This window comes from Peromyscus leucopus, unplaced genomic scaffold (genome assembly GCF_004664715.2).
Source record: "Peromyscus leucopus breed LL Stock unplaced genomic scaffold, UCI_PerLeu_2.1 scaffold_1045, whole genome shotgun sequence".
NCBI classification, from domain to species: Eukaryota; Metazoa; Chordata; class Mammalia; order Rodentia; family Cricetidae; genus Peromyscus; species Peromyscus leucopus.
This window is the reverse complement of record NW_023504166.1, coordinates 1-13,462: the sequence shown is the minus strand read 5'-3', so window position 1 is coordinate 13,462 and position 13,462 is coordinate 1. Positions and strand designations below refer to the sequence as shown.

General features: G+C 40.6%; 1 protein-coding gene across 1 annotated transcript; it reads left to right on the top strand.

Moving 5' to 3' along the window:
• Positions 1-2,571: 2,571 nt before the first annotated feature.
• Positions 2,572-7,936, top strand: LOC114684495 (elongin-B-like). Its single transcript, XM_028859088.1, has 2 exons — positions 2,572-2,646; positions 7,604-7,936. The coding sequence occupies exons 1-2, from the start codon at positions 2,572-2,574 to the stop codon at positions 7,934-7,936; spliced, it is 408 nt and encodes a 135-aa protein (XP_028714921.1).
• The last annotated feature ends 5,526 nt before the right edge of the window (positions 7,937-13,462 follow it).

The following is a 13,462-nucleotide window of genomic DNA, read 5'->3' as shown; positions in this document are numbered from 1 at the left end:
GTGTGCCACCATGCTTAGCTTGAGATTACACCCTCCTCTTCACCCCCTCCCTTTTGGTTCCCCTCCCCAGACAGGTTTTCTCTGTGTAGTTTTGGAGCCTGTCATTGATCTGGACTGGAACTCACAGATTTGCCTGGCTCTGCCTCCCAGTGCTGGGATTAAAGGCATGTGCCACCACGCCCAGCTGAGGTTTTTCTTTCTTTCTTTCTTTCTTTCTTTCTTTCTTTCTTTCTTTCTTTCTTTCTTTCTTTCTTTCTTTCTTTCTTTCTTTTTTTTTGTTTCATTTCATATAGACCTTTCTTTAAATTCTTGCAGGGGACTAGGCTACAGAGGACAGTGGAGCTCTGTGGTTTTGGAACTCACTTGGTAGCCCAGACTGGCCTCAAACTCAGAGATCCGCCTGCCTCTGCCTCCCAAGTACTGGGATTAAAGGCGTGCGCCACCACCGCCCGGCTCTTTCTTTCTTTTTTTTTTTTTTTTTTTTGTTTGTTTTGTTTTTCGAGACAGGGTTTCTCTGTGTAGCTTTGTGCCTTTCCTGGAACTCACTCTGTAGGCCAGGCTGGCCTTGAACTCACAGAGGTCCGCCTGGCTCTGCCTTCTGAGTGCTGGGATTAAAGGTGTGTACCACCACGCCCAGCTGAGATTTTTCTTTTTAATGGAAGCAGTAATGTCACTAATTTACTGTGTCCTAAAGGTTCTGGTAAGCAGTGTTTTGTTCTCTCTAGTATTTGGAATTGAACGTATGGTCTTCTTGACTCCAACTTTCTGAGCAATATCCCCATTCCTCTCAGTACTCTTCATTTCCCCAGGTTAGCCCAGAAGTTGCTCTGCAGACAAGGAAAGCTTTGGATTTGTTTTCTTTTTTCCCAACGTAACATTTTTATTGATTTTTTTGAGATTTGCATAATGCATTCTGTTCACATTCACTTTCTCCACTCCCTGGTGACCTCCCCCAAAGAAATGAAGAGGAAAGAATTAAGAGTCCAATTTGTATTGTCAGTATATTCACTGGAGCATGGTCAAACTCCCAGTGTCCAGTACCTTAAAGTAAACAGTCCTTCCAAACTCCCACCAGAAGTCATTAACAGTGAAGATTTTAATTTTTTTAAGATTTATTTAATCATTATGTATACAGAAGATGGTGCCAGATCTTATTACAGATGGTTGTGAGCCACCATGTGGTTGCTGGGAATTGAACTCATGACCTGGAAGATCAGTCAGTGCTCTTAACCTCTGAGCCACCTCTCCAGCCCCAAATGATTCTTTTCTATTTGGTTGGCTTCAAGGTCCAAAAGAATGTGATCATGTCCACTGTAGATGCTTTGTTTTGTTTTTGAGATAGAATACCACTAGTACATAGAACTGGCTCACCTGGAACTCACCATGTAGACCAGTCTAAGCCTCAAACTCACAGAGCTCCATTGTCCTCTGCAGCCTAGTCCTCTGCAAGAATTTAAAGAAAGGTCATTATGAAATGAGACCTTCTGAATGAACTATGTGGATTAGATTTATAGTGGACAAAATGAGAACCAGTATGGTGGTGCATGCCTTTGTACAGCACACAGAAGGAATCAGATCTCTTTGATTTTTGAAGCCAGCATGGTCTACATAGTACTATGCCAGTCAGAGAAAAAAGATTTCTCTAGAAAGTTCCATTTCTTGGGGTCTATTGTCTCAACACTCTAATAGCCAATGAAGGCCCACAAATACCTCTTTAGAATATCTCATCTGGGCTTTCCTTTATCTCAGCACTCAGGAGCTGCAAAGAATCAGGTGACTGAGTTCAAGGCCAGCTATAGAGTGAGATTCAGGACAGCCAGAGCTACACAGAGAAAGCATGTTCTGGAACAAAACAAAGAGATACCAAGTGAACAAACAAAAACAAGCAAACAAAAAGGACAATATCTCCATTTCTGCCAATAAGTCGCTGAAATCTAAGGTGGTAGCCAAGTCATCTCCTGCCCTCTTGTCTACAGAAGTTTTGGAGGTGGCCTGATTCTGACCAGATGGAGAGGTGGGGTGTTGAGCATTGGAGATAGCTGCCATTCTGTCCCTCTGTACAAGGGTTTGATTAATTTTAAGCCCCAAGCTCAAGGCAGAGACATGTATGTCCCTTCTCAGATGTCTGCTTGGGTGCTCTGCCAATCTTTTTTTGTTTGTTTGTTTTTGTTTTTTTCCAGACAGGGTTTCTTTGTGTAGTTTTGGTGCCTGTGCTGGATCTCACTGTAGACCATGCTGGCCTAGAACTCACAGAGGTCTACCTGGCTCTGCCTCCCAAGTACTGGAATTAAAGGCATGTGCCACCACTGCTGGGCCATGCTCTGCTAATTTTGAGAAGATATTTTTTGCAGCAGGGTGTGATGGTGCATAAAACCTGGTTTTTTCCATTGTCAGTTGGATCTGTGGATCTCAAGGCTTCACTCTGCTCTTTACTTGAGGTCTCCCTGAGGAAAAATGTGTTTGTTGCTTAAAGCTTTCCTTACTTTTCTGTATTAGAGTCTTTAGTTTCCTTTAGGAATTCTAAGTTCAGGGGCCAGAGAGATGGCTTTTTAAGGTCCCAGCACCTAAAAAATGGTGGTTCACAACCGTCTCTGGCTACAGTTCCACGTGTCTGTCACCCTCTTGTGGTCTCCTCGAGCACTACATGTAAGTGATGCAGAGAGGCAGGCGTCCTCCACACACATGAAATTGAAAATAATTTTGAGGTTGAGTTTATTATGTACCTGTCCTCTTATGCTGCTTTTTTCTACTGGCTATGTAGACCAGGATAACCTCCAAGTCACAGATGCTCCTTGCTTTCCAGTACTGAGATCAAAGCAAAAAAAAAAAAAAAAGATCTTAAAAGCAATTAAAGTTCCATATTTCTAGTTTTATCTGGTATCTAACTGTCCTCTCCACATGTCACCTCTCCTTGCAGACATATGTCCATGTTTTGTTTCAGATTCATAGAGAAGCAAAAGAATTCTGGTTGTCTCTACTCCACTAGATTTTGTTTTGTGTGTTTTTCCCCTATACTTTTATATTTTTGAGTTAGGGTCTTTATGTGTAGACCTGGCTGTCTTGGAATTCTGTATGTCTACCAAGCTGCCCTCAAACTCAAGAGATCATCTAGCCTGCATCCAGATTTCTGGTTTAATGGTGTGTGCCATGCCTTGCCTATGGAGTTGGAGTTTTTAAATTTCTATTTCTTTGTATATGCTTGTGTTCTTGCACACCAGAGCTGAAGTGTGTATGTCAGAGAACGATTTGCAAGAGTTGTTCTCTCCTTCCACATGTGGGTGCAAGGGATGAACCTGGGGTTGTCAGGCTTGGCCGCAAGCACCATTAACCCTTTTGCCAGCTGTGTTTAGTTTCTGACACTGGTCTACTGTAGCCGTGGTTAACTTCAGGCTGACTCCCTTCTCTTCCTACTTTGGTTTGGGTTCTGTTTCTCACTCTTCTTTCCTTTTTTTTCTTTGTGTTGAGATTTTGGTCTCACTACATACTCCAATTTTACCTCACATTTTCAAGTGTTGGTTTAACCTTTCCAATGCTGGAGTTATAATCATTTTGGATACTGTGAAGATTGATTGCTGTGATTGGTTTAATCAAAAAGAAGCTGTTGGCCAGTAGCTGAACAGAATAAGGTTAGGTTGGGGAGCCACACTAGGAGAATGCTAGAAGGGTGGACTCTGGAGACACCAGCTAGATGGAGTTTGAGTCTATGAAACTGCCATGTTAATTAATAAAGGCATCTTCACTTGGCAGAGAGTAAATAAGGATTATGTTTTATCTTAGAATTGTAAGAGCTAGTTAGCAATAAGTCTGAGCAATTAATATAAGCTTCATTGTGTTTGAGAGCAGCCATAGGACAGGAAATCTCTGCCTATAGATATACAGTCACAAACTCAGAATTGCTTGTGTGTGTTTCTAGGGATTGAATTTAGGGTCTTGTGCATACTGGATGCTTTAACCACTGAGCTGTATCTTTAGCCCTTCATAAATTCACATTTGTACTCTTTGATTTTTATCATCTGACCACTGCTGGTCTGTATATCCAGATCTGGAATGTGCAACCAAAAAGGCCAGCACCAGAGGTGACCACTCAGGCTCATCTTCCTAACTGTTGCAATTGCATGAGAGACTAGAATTTGACCAGAACCTCATTGTCTCGGCATCATCAGGGGGACAGAGAAGAGCAAAGGCACCAGTGAGACCAGACGTGCACTGTCACCACATTCCACTTGTGATACTTGTAGTTTTCATTTCTCTTGCTGTGATGAAACAGTCTGGAAAACAAATCTTAAGGAAACTTAGGAGGGGGAAGGTTTTTTCAGTTTACAGTCACATGTTACAGTCCATCACTTTGGGGAGTCACAAGTGCAGGAACTTCAAACAGCTGGTCACATGACAGCGCAGCTAGGAGCAGAGGGACAATGAATACATGCAGACATTAATGCATGCAGACAATTTCTCTACCCTTATATACATCTTTCTCTCCTCTTATGTACTTTGGTACCCTAAAGCAGGGATTAGTACCACACACTTTCATTCTGGGTTTTTCCATACTAATTAAGGCAACCAAGGAAATCGCCAAGGCCAACCTGATCAAGGAAAAGCTCATTTAGACTATAAATTTCCAGGTGATGGTAGGTTGTGGCAAGTTAATAAATAGAACTAACTATCACAATTAAATATTGCGACAGCAAAAGAGAAAGCAAAGTAATTCTGAATGTGTGTTCCAAAGAATGGGCACAGCTTCAAAGGCTCAATAGTTAAAGTGTGTATTGTGGTTTTTGTTTTTCAACTACAGGAGTTGTCTTTGAAGAAAGGATGGCTCACTGTTTCCCCCGTTGCTCCTGTAAATTCGCCAGAAAGAGAACCAGAGGTGGCGCTGCAAAGAGGATCTCAGAGAATGTAAGGAACGTTTTCTTTCAATGGACTTAGGTGTTTGGGAAACTCGGTCTTCTCACCCAAGGGGTCACGACTGTAGGTGAGAGTGAAAGTTAACATGGGTTCTGCTCAGTCCTCTGAGACAAAGCATTTTGTACAATTATTGAGAGATTTGTTAAGATCTAAAATAACAAAATATTCAGAGCAACAACTCTACAACTTCATATGATTAGCCCATGGAAAGGGAGATAATAAACTCCATGTTAATCATTTTACAAGCTGGTGTATAGGAATGTATTGCTTGGGACCTCTCAAGGAAAAAAAGGAGAGGGTGAGAGAGAAAATATTTTTTCTGCCACACATCTTCACAGGTCTTCTTGGAGGGCTAAAGGACACTCCAACAATCAGGCTTTCCCATGGTCACAGAATCATATTGGAGCTTTCACCCTCATGAGTGACCTGGCTGGAACTCAAAGCCCTCCAGGCTGCCTCTTTTAGGGCTGCCAGGGTCTTGTGGAACAGAGTGAGTTCCAAGGAATGACCTGTGGAACTCCAACACTGCAACATGAGCTAGCTCGACTGCCCCAGAATTAGGGGTTTTTTTTGTTTTTTTGTTTTTTGTTTTTTTGTTTGCTTGATTTTTGTTTAAATGTTCTGTGATTTTTTTTTCCCCCTCACAGCAGAAATGACTCAAAATTAAAACTCCCTTTGTGGAAAATGTTTTTTGTTATTCCCTCATAGTGGGAATAACTCATTATAAATGATACCTGCAGGGGACAAAAATATTAAAACAAACCCAACTTATAATATAGAGACAATTGCAATCAGGGCATAAAGCACTAAGACAGTGCAGTATAAATTTCTAGAGGTAATATTCATACATTATACTGAGGATGTTATCTTCTCCTGATCATCTAATTAATGTTTAAATAAATGCTTAACTTTCATAGTAAGAGCAAAATTTAAAATTTTGGGATTATATCAATAAGAACTCTCTAATCTGTTTATCACTACTAGAGATCTAGCTGTGATCTTTAAGTTGCTTTCTGGAAGCTCTCAGTTAAATTTTACAACAAAAATGTAACATTTAAAACAGAGCAGGCTATTAATTTATCAAGTAATTGATAAATTAATCAAATGATTGCTAAAGTGGTAATTCACAATAATCCCTTAGTGATAAGGAGCCTATAGAACTTATTGTGCCTCTAAATAAAATACAGGTCAATTATTTGTTTCACACCTACAATAACATTAGCTTATTAGTTGGATTCTAGAGATAAATATCCACAATTTTCCCTCTTAAGATTTTTTAAGATACATTCTGTGTAATACCTGATAGTACATCTGAAAATCCTACAGAATTTTAAATCTAATAGCAACCTGGTGGTGGTGGTGCATGCAGGCAAATGTCTGTGAGTTTGTTTGTTTGTTTTTTTGTTTTTCGAGACAGGGTTTCTCTGTGTAGCTTTGCGCCTTTCCTGGGACTCACTTGGTAGTCCAGGCTGGCCTCAAACTCACAGAGATCCGCCTGCCTCTGCCTCCCCAGTGCTGGGATTAAAGGCGTGCGCCACCACCGCCCGGCTGTCTGTGAGTTTGAAGACAGACTGGCCTACAGAGAATTCCAGCACTGTCAGGGCAACACAGAGAAACCCTCTCTGGAAAATTAGAGATTGCATTTAATGTTTTGTTTTGTTTTGTTTTGTTTTTGTTTTTGTTTTTTGGTTTTTTGGTTTTTTGGTTTTTCGAGACAGGGTTTTTCTGTGTAGCTTTTCGCCTTTCCTGGAACTCGCTTTGTAGACCAGGCTGGCTTGAACTCACAAAGATCCACCTGCCTCTGCCTGCCAAGTGCTGGGATTAAAGGCGTGTGCCACCACCGCCCAGCAAAATGGATATTTTTAAATAACAGCCATATAGTTTGTCTTCATCTTAGCTGATGCCTCTTTAGGATAAAAAGATAGTGTGCATGGTAGCCATCTTTACTAAGGTTAAAAGACATGCCACATAATTTTTCATTACCATCTTAAGATGACCATGTGATAGAAACCAACTAAGACAACACTTTAAAACTTAGTCTTGCTGGGTGGTGTCAGCACATGCCTTTAATCCTAGCACTTGGGAGGCAGAGACAGGGGGATCTCAGTGACTACGAGGCCAGGCTGGGCTACAGAGTGAGATCCAGGACAGGCACCAAAACTACACAGAGAAATCCTGTCTCGATAAACAAAAACAAACAAACAAACAAACAGCCTTAGTCTTCCTTTTAGACTAAAACAATGACAAGTCTCCAAGATATTTTGGCTTAGAATCGATTTCTGTATAATAAATTCCTGAGGTTGGAAAGGTATACTCAGGTTAACAATAATTAATTTGGAAATGTATGTCTAAAACTGTAAAATCCTAATCTTATGAAAGCTACTAACTTGTTGTAAACTGCTAAAATAGTTAAAACATACAAATGGTTAATCACCTTTTAAATGATCAGATTTTTTAATGTGCTCAAAACTAAGTTTATAGTCATTCTAAATACAAATATGAACCATTTAAAAAGCAGCGTCGACCTTCTATATTTGTTTTCATGGTTAAGCCTAGGGCAAATAAGTAAAAATAAAGTTTGTTTATGGCGGGGATAAGGCTTTCGGGGCTTGGGGGTGTTGGTAAGGGGGCACCAGGGCCAGGGGAGTGGGGGAAGAGGGGCAGCATGCTGGGCTTGACACGGGCTTGCCATCCTTAGGTGTTTCTCATGATCCGCCGCCACAAGACCACCATCTTCACGGAAGCCAAGGAGATGAGTACCGTGTTCCAGCTAAAGCGTGTTGTCCAACGCATCCTCCAGCGGCCTCCAGAAGAGCAGCGGCTGTACAAGGATGACCAGCTCCTTGATGACAGAAAAACTCTGGGCGAGTGTGGCTTCACTAGCCAGACAGCACCGGTACATGCCCCAGCCACAGTGGGCCTGGCCTTCGGTGCAGATGATGCCTTTGAAGCCCTGCACATTGAGCCCTTCTCCAGCCCTCCAGAACTTTCAGATTCTGGAGGCAGCGCCAACGAACAAGCTGTGCAGTGAGGGCCCCAGGCCCATCATTCCCCTAGAGACCCATTCTCTCAATAAAGATGATTTGGCTGTCAAAAAAAGAGTTTATTTAAATTATGAAATATTTAATTGATGGTTACATACATTGTTAAATTATGCATTTATTCAATAACACATCAGCAACATTAACAAAATAACAAATTGTACCCTGTCTTTTATTACTAAAACTTAAATATTTAAATTTTTTCTGATCAAGATACAATTTATTTATCTTTGGCTGCTATTTCTTTTAGAATACCTAAGAAACAATGGCCTCATTTAGGGTCAAGAAGGTTTACACTTAGTATTTCAAAACATTTCCATTGTTGTACTCCTAAACATAGTCCTTTGATGTGTTGTGTTTACATAGTGTGTGGCTCAAGCATTCCCTCTTCTGTAAAATGGTTCTAGACCTTTTTCATGGCTGCTGGAGATACCTCATAACAACACTTGAAGTTTCTTAGCTCATGATTCTTCCTGTGGATTTTTTTTTTAATGTAAAAGCAATTTATGTACAACTGCAGGAGAGATAATATACAGACAGCTTGAACATAAAGGTTGTTATTTTAAAACACTAAAATATTTTTTTCTGTTGAAATTAGTATAAATGATAACATTTCCCAATAAGCCAAATGAGAGCTGAACTATACATATAAATATTGATTAGATTCTGGGATACAGAAAAAACCTATCCTCATCTGTTCAGAGAGCTATGTTTTACTTCAGTTGTGTAAGTGAGATTCCCTTTCACTGTTTGATTTATGGCAGACATTTTTCTATAGGCTAATCCATAACCTAAAGAGATTTTAGCCTGCCCTCCTGAAAGTACGGCCAGCTTCTTCTTCTTCTTCTTCTTCTTCTTCTTCTCCTCCTTCTTCTTCTTCTTCTTCTTCTTCTTCTTCTTCTTCTTCTTCTTCTTCTTCTTCTTCTTCTTCTTCTGATTTATTAGTTTATTATGTATATGTTTGTGAGCCACCATGTGGGTGCTGGGAATTGAACTCAGGACTTCTGGAAGAGCAGTCCATGCTCTTAACCTCTGAGCCATCCATCTCTCAAGCCCAGGTCAGCATTTTCTTTCATCAGCTTGATACAGTACAAATTCTTATCCTAGTAGTGAAATGTTTCATTGAGGCTTGCCCTGTGAATGGGTAAAACCAAAACCTATTATAAGCCACAGTCATCCTAGGGTCTCCTCTGCTAGGAAGCCTCCCTGGTTCTGTGGGTTGCAGTCTGATTGTTCTTTGCTTTATATCTAGTACCCACTTATGAGTGAGTACATACAATGTTTGTCCTTCTGAGTCTGGGTTACCTCACTCAGGATGATATTTTCTAGTTCCATCCATTTGCCTGCAAGTTTTATGCTGCCATTGTTTTTCTCTGCTGAGTAATACTCCATTGTGTATATGTACCACCTTTTCTTAATCCATTCTTGAGTTCACGGGCATCTAGGTTGTTTCCAGGTTCTGGCTATCACAAATAGTGCTGCTATGAACATAGTTGAGCATGTGTCTTTTTGGTATGATTGAGCATTCCTTGGGTATATGCCCGAGTGATATGGCTGGGTCTTGAGGTAGATCAATTCTCAATTTTCTGAGAAACCACCATACTGATTTCCACAGTGGTTGTACAAGTTTGCACTCCAACAACAGTGGTGGAGTGTTCCCCTTGCTCTGACATAGACTGTCATTAGTGTTTTTGATCATAGCCATTCTGACAGGTGTAAGGTGGTATCTCAGAGTCGTTCTGATTTGCATTTTTCTGATGACTAAGGATGATGAGCATTTCCTTAAATGTTTTTTTCAGCCATTTAAGATTCTTCATTTTTTTGGGGGGTGGGGGGGAGTTGAGACAGGGTTTCTCTGTGTAGCTTTGCACCTTTCCTGGGACTCACTTGGTAGCCCAGGTTGGCCTTGAACTCACATAGATCTGCCTGGCTCTGCCTCCCAAGTGCTGGGATTAAAGGCGTGCACACCACTGCTTGGCGGCTACTGACTTTTTTGAGTTGATCTTGTATCCTGCCACTTTACTGAAGGAGTTTATCAGTTGTAGGAGAGTCCTGGTAGAATTCTTGGGGTCACTTATGTATACTATCATATCATCTGCAAATAGTGAAAGTTTGACTTCTTTCTTTCCAATTTGTATCCCCTTGATCTCCTTTTGTTGTCTTATTGCTCTAGCTAGAACTTCAAGTACTATATTGAATCAATATGGGGAGAATGGACAGCCTTGTCTTGTTCCTGATTCTAGTGGAATCGCTTTGAGTTTCTCTCCATTTAATTTTGTTGGCTGTTGGCATGTTGCAAAGTGCCTTTATTATGTTAGGTATGTTCCTTGTATTCCTGACCTAAGACCTTTATCATAAAGGGGTGTTGGATTTTGTCAAAGGCTTTTTCAGCATCTAATGAGATGATCATGTGGTTTTTTCTTTGAGTTTGTTTATATGGTGTATTACATTGACAGATTTTTTAATGTTGAGCCATCCTTGCATCCCTGGGATGAAACCTACTTGGTCATGGTGGATAATTGTTTTGATGCATTCTTTGATTCGGTTTGCCAACATTTTATTGAGTATTTTTGCACCATTGTTCATGAGGGTGATTGGTCTGTTATTCTTGCTTTGTTGCATCTTTGTGTGGTTTGAATATCAGGGTAATTGCAGCCTCATAAAGAGAGTTTGGTAATGGTCCTTCTTTTTCTATTGTGTGGAACAATTTGAAGAGTATTGGAATTAGCTCTTCTTTGAAAATCTGGTAGGTCAGAGACTTAAAGTCAGAAAAACATGCCTCCCCTCTCCTCTTCCTTCTCAACCACTAAAAACAACAAGGTTTTCTATTTATTTGTTTCAGTGGGACTCTGTGTATTTTCATTTATGGGTGCACTTAAGGCCAAAAGAAAACATCAGATAACTTCAAGCTGGGACTCAGGCAGGTGTGAGCTATTCAACATGGGTGATGGGATATCAAACTCAGGTCATCTGGAAGTAGGAAAGTGGTCTTAAACACCTAGGCATCTGTTCCACATCCTCCACCCCTTTAGTGTGTGTGTGTGTACAATTCATAGGTGGTTAGAGGACAATTTGTGGCAGCAAATACTCTCCTTCTTCCATGTTGTTCCCAGGAATCAAACTCAAGTTGTTGGGAGTCAGTAATAAGTGCCTTTACCTACTGACCCATCTCATCACCTGTAGGCTAGCCTCAATGCTCTCATCTCCAGCTCAAATTCTGTGATTATAGGCATGTGCCATCACTTCTAGCTTCCTTTTACAATGTTTAAGATTTCCAAAGTGGGCCAGGCGGTGGTGGCACATGCCTTTAAACCCAGAACTCTACCCAGAAGTAGAGCCAGGTAGATCTCTGAGTTGAGGCCACCCTGGGCTACGGAGCAAGATCCAGGATAGGCACCAAAAGTACACAGAGAAACCCTGTCTCAAAAAAAAAAATTCTGAAGTGTTGGATTGAGAATGTAGCTTGGTGTTAGAGTAAACAAATCCCATACATGAGGCCAAGTTCCATTTCTAGCACACACACACACACACACACACACACACACACACACACACACACAGTGTTATTTGCTGTGTCAACTTTATTTATTTATTTATTTAACAACAACAACAAAAACCCTTTCCATACAAAATACATTGTCAACCTGGCACAGACTCATAACTATATTTTCTGATGTGAACTATCAAAGAAAAGGCTACCATGAGTTATTTTTTACTACAATAAACTCCATGATAAAAAACCAAAAATTCCATGAAAGTTTTGGACAGATTTAGTTTATTGGTATCTCTTCAGTCATGTTAGTCAAAAGGCACTTTATAAATGTTTGCTGAGTGGCAGACATGTGTCATGCATCTGAAGTCCCCGCTACTTAGGAGGCTGAGGCAAGAGAATCACCTGAGCCCAGAAGTTCCAGTCCAGTCTGGGAAATATAACAAGATTTCACCTCAAAAATAGCAAAACAGTGTGGCTGGAGATGGTAGAAGAGCTCAGCATTGTTTGCTCTTCCAAGGATTTGTTATCTACACGGCAGTTACAACCATCTGTAATTTCATTCCAGGAGATCCAATGTGTTCTGGTCTTCATGTGTACCAGGCACACGTGTGGCACAGACATACATGCAGGCAAAACAGAATGCTCAAACACATAATATATATAAATAAAATATTAAAGTGAAACACGAGCCTGGAGAGAGGATTCAGCATTTAGGAACATATGTTCTCCCAGAGGAATGAAGTTGGTTCCTAGCACCCCACTGAGGCAGCTCACAATCACCTGCAACACCATGGGACCTGATGTCATCATTTGGCTCCACTAGGCATCTTTACACCCATGACAAACATATATGAGAACATATACATTTTAAAAAGACAAAACAAATATCTATGAAGGAATGAGCTAAACCTGTCCTCAAAGGATGGTCTCAGTGAGTTTAAGTCCTCCGTGTTTTCTGTGATAGACTGAAAAGTGTAGGCCATTTTGCATCAATTTTTGGGATGACTATCCCATGCCATCCCATAAATGTATTTTCCATGTATTTGAAGTACTCTAAGTCCCTATCTAGTGTGAATTCTTTTCTGGTGACCACTAAGATATGACTTGTCAGTAAAGGCTTTTCCACACTCAGAGCATTTATAAGGTTTTTGCCCAGTGTGGAGCTTTTTATGAAAATCAAGGTGTTCTTTGTGCCTGAAGGATTTCCCACATTCATTACATGCATGGGCTTTTTCTCCACTGTGAATTTTCTGATGAACTCCGAGGTTTGATTTCAGAGAGAAGGCTTTCCCACATCTATTACATTCATATGACTTTTCTCCAGTGTGGATTTTTTTATGTTGAGTGAGGTTTTTCTTCTGGACAAAAGCCCTGTTACAGAGATGACACTCATAAGACCTCACCCCAGCATGGATTTTTCTTGTGATCGATGGCATTTGCTTTCTGGGCAAAAGCTTTTTCACACAGCCCACATTTGTAGGGTTTCTCTCCAGTGTGTGTTCTCTGGTGTTTCACAAGAGCAGACTTGCAAATGAAAGATTTCTTACAGTCCTTACATCTGTAAGGCTTTTGCTCCTTGTGAGTGTTTCTATGTTGACTAAATGTTGAGTTCTGTTTGAAGGACTTGCCACATACATTTCACTCATAGGCTTTCTCATCCTTGTGCATTTTCTAGTGATTATTGTAAGATAACACCCACAAGAAGGCTTTCCCACAAGCTTGGCATTTATAGGGTTTCTCTTTGGTATGAATTTTCTGATGTTGAACGAGATTGGTCTTCTGCCTGTAAGCTTTTCCACACTCATCACACTTATAGACTTTTCTCTCTGGATGAGTTTTCTGATGCTTATTCAGGTTCCACAGCATTTTGAATGCTCTTCCACATTCATTACATTTAAAGGATTTCTCCCTATTATGGATCCTCAGATGCCTCTGAAGGCGTGGCTTTGAATCGAGTAACTTTCCACAGGCATTACATTCAAAATGGTTTTTCATAGATTTCCATGAATTAGAGCCAACTGAT

Bases quoted from the DNA above. Each gene is read 5' to 3' on its own strand.
- LOC114684495 (XM_028859088.1), top strand. From the start codon at position 2,572: ATGGTGGTTCACAACCGTCTCTGGCTACAGTTCCACGTGTCTGTCACC. The intron at 2,647-7,603 runs GTAAGTGATGCA...TGCCATCCTTAG, and splicing joins GGTCTCCTCGAGCACTACAT to GTGTTTCTCATGATCCGCCG.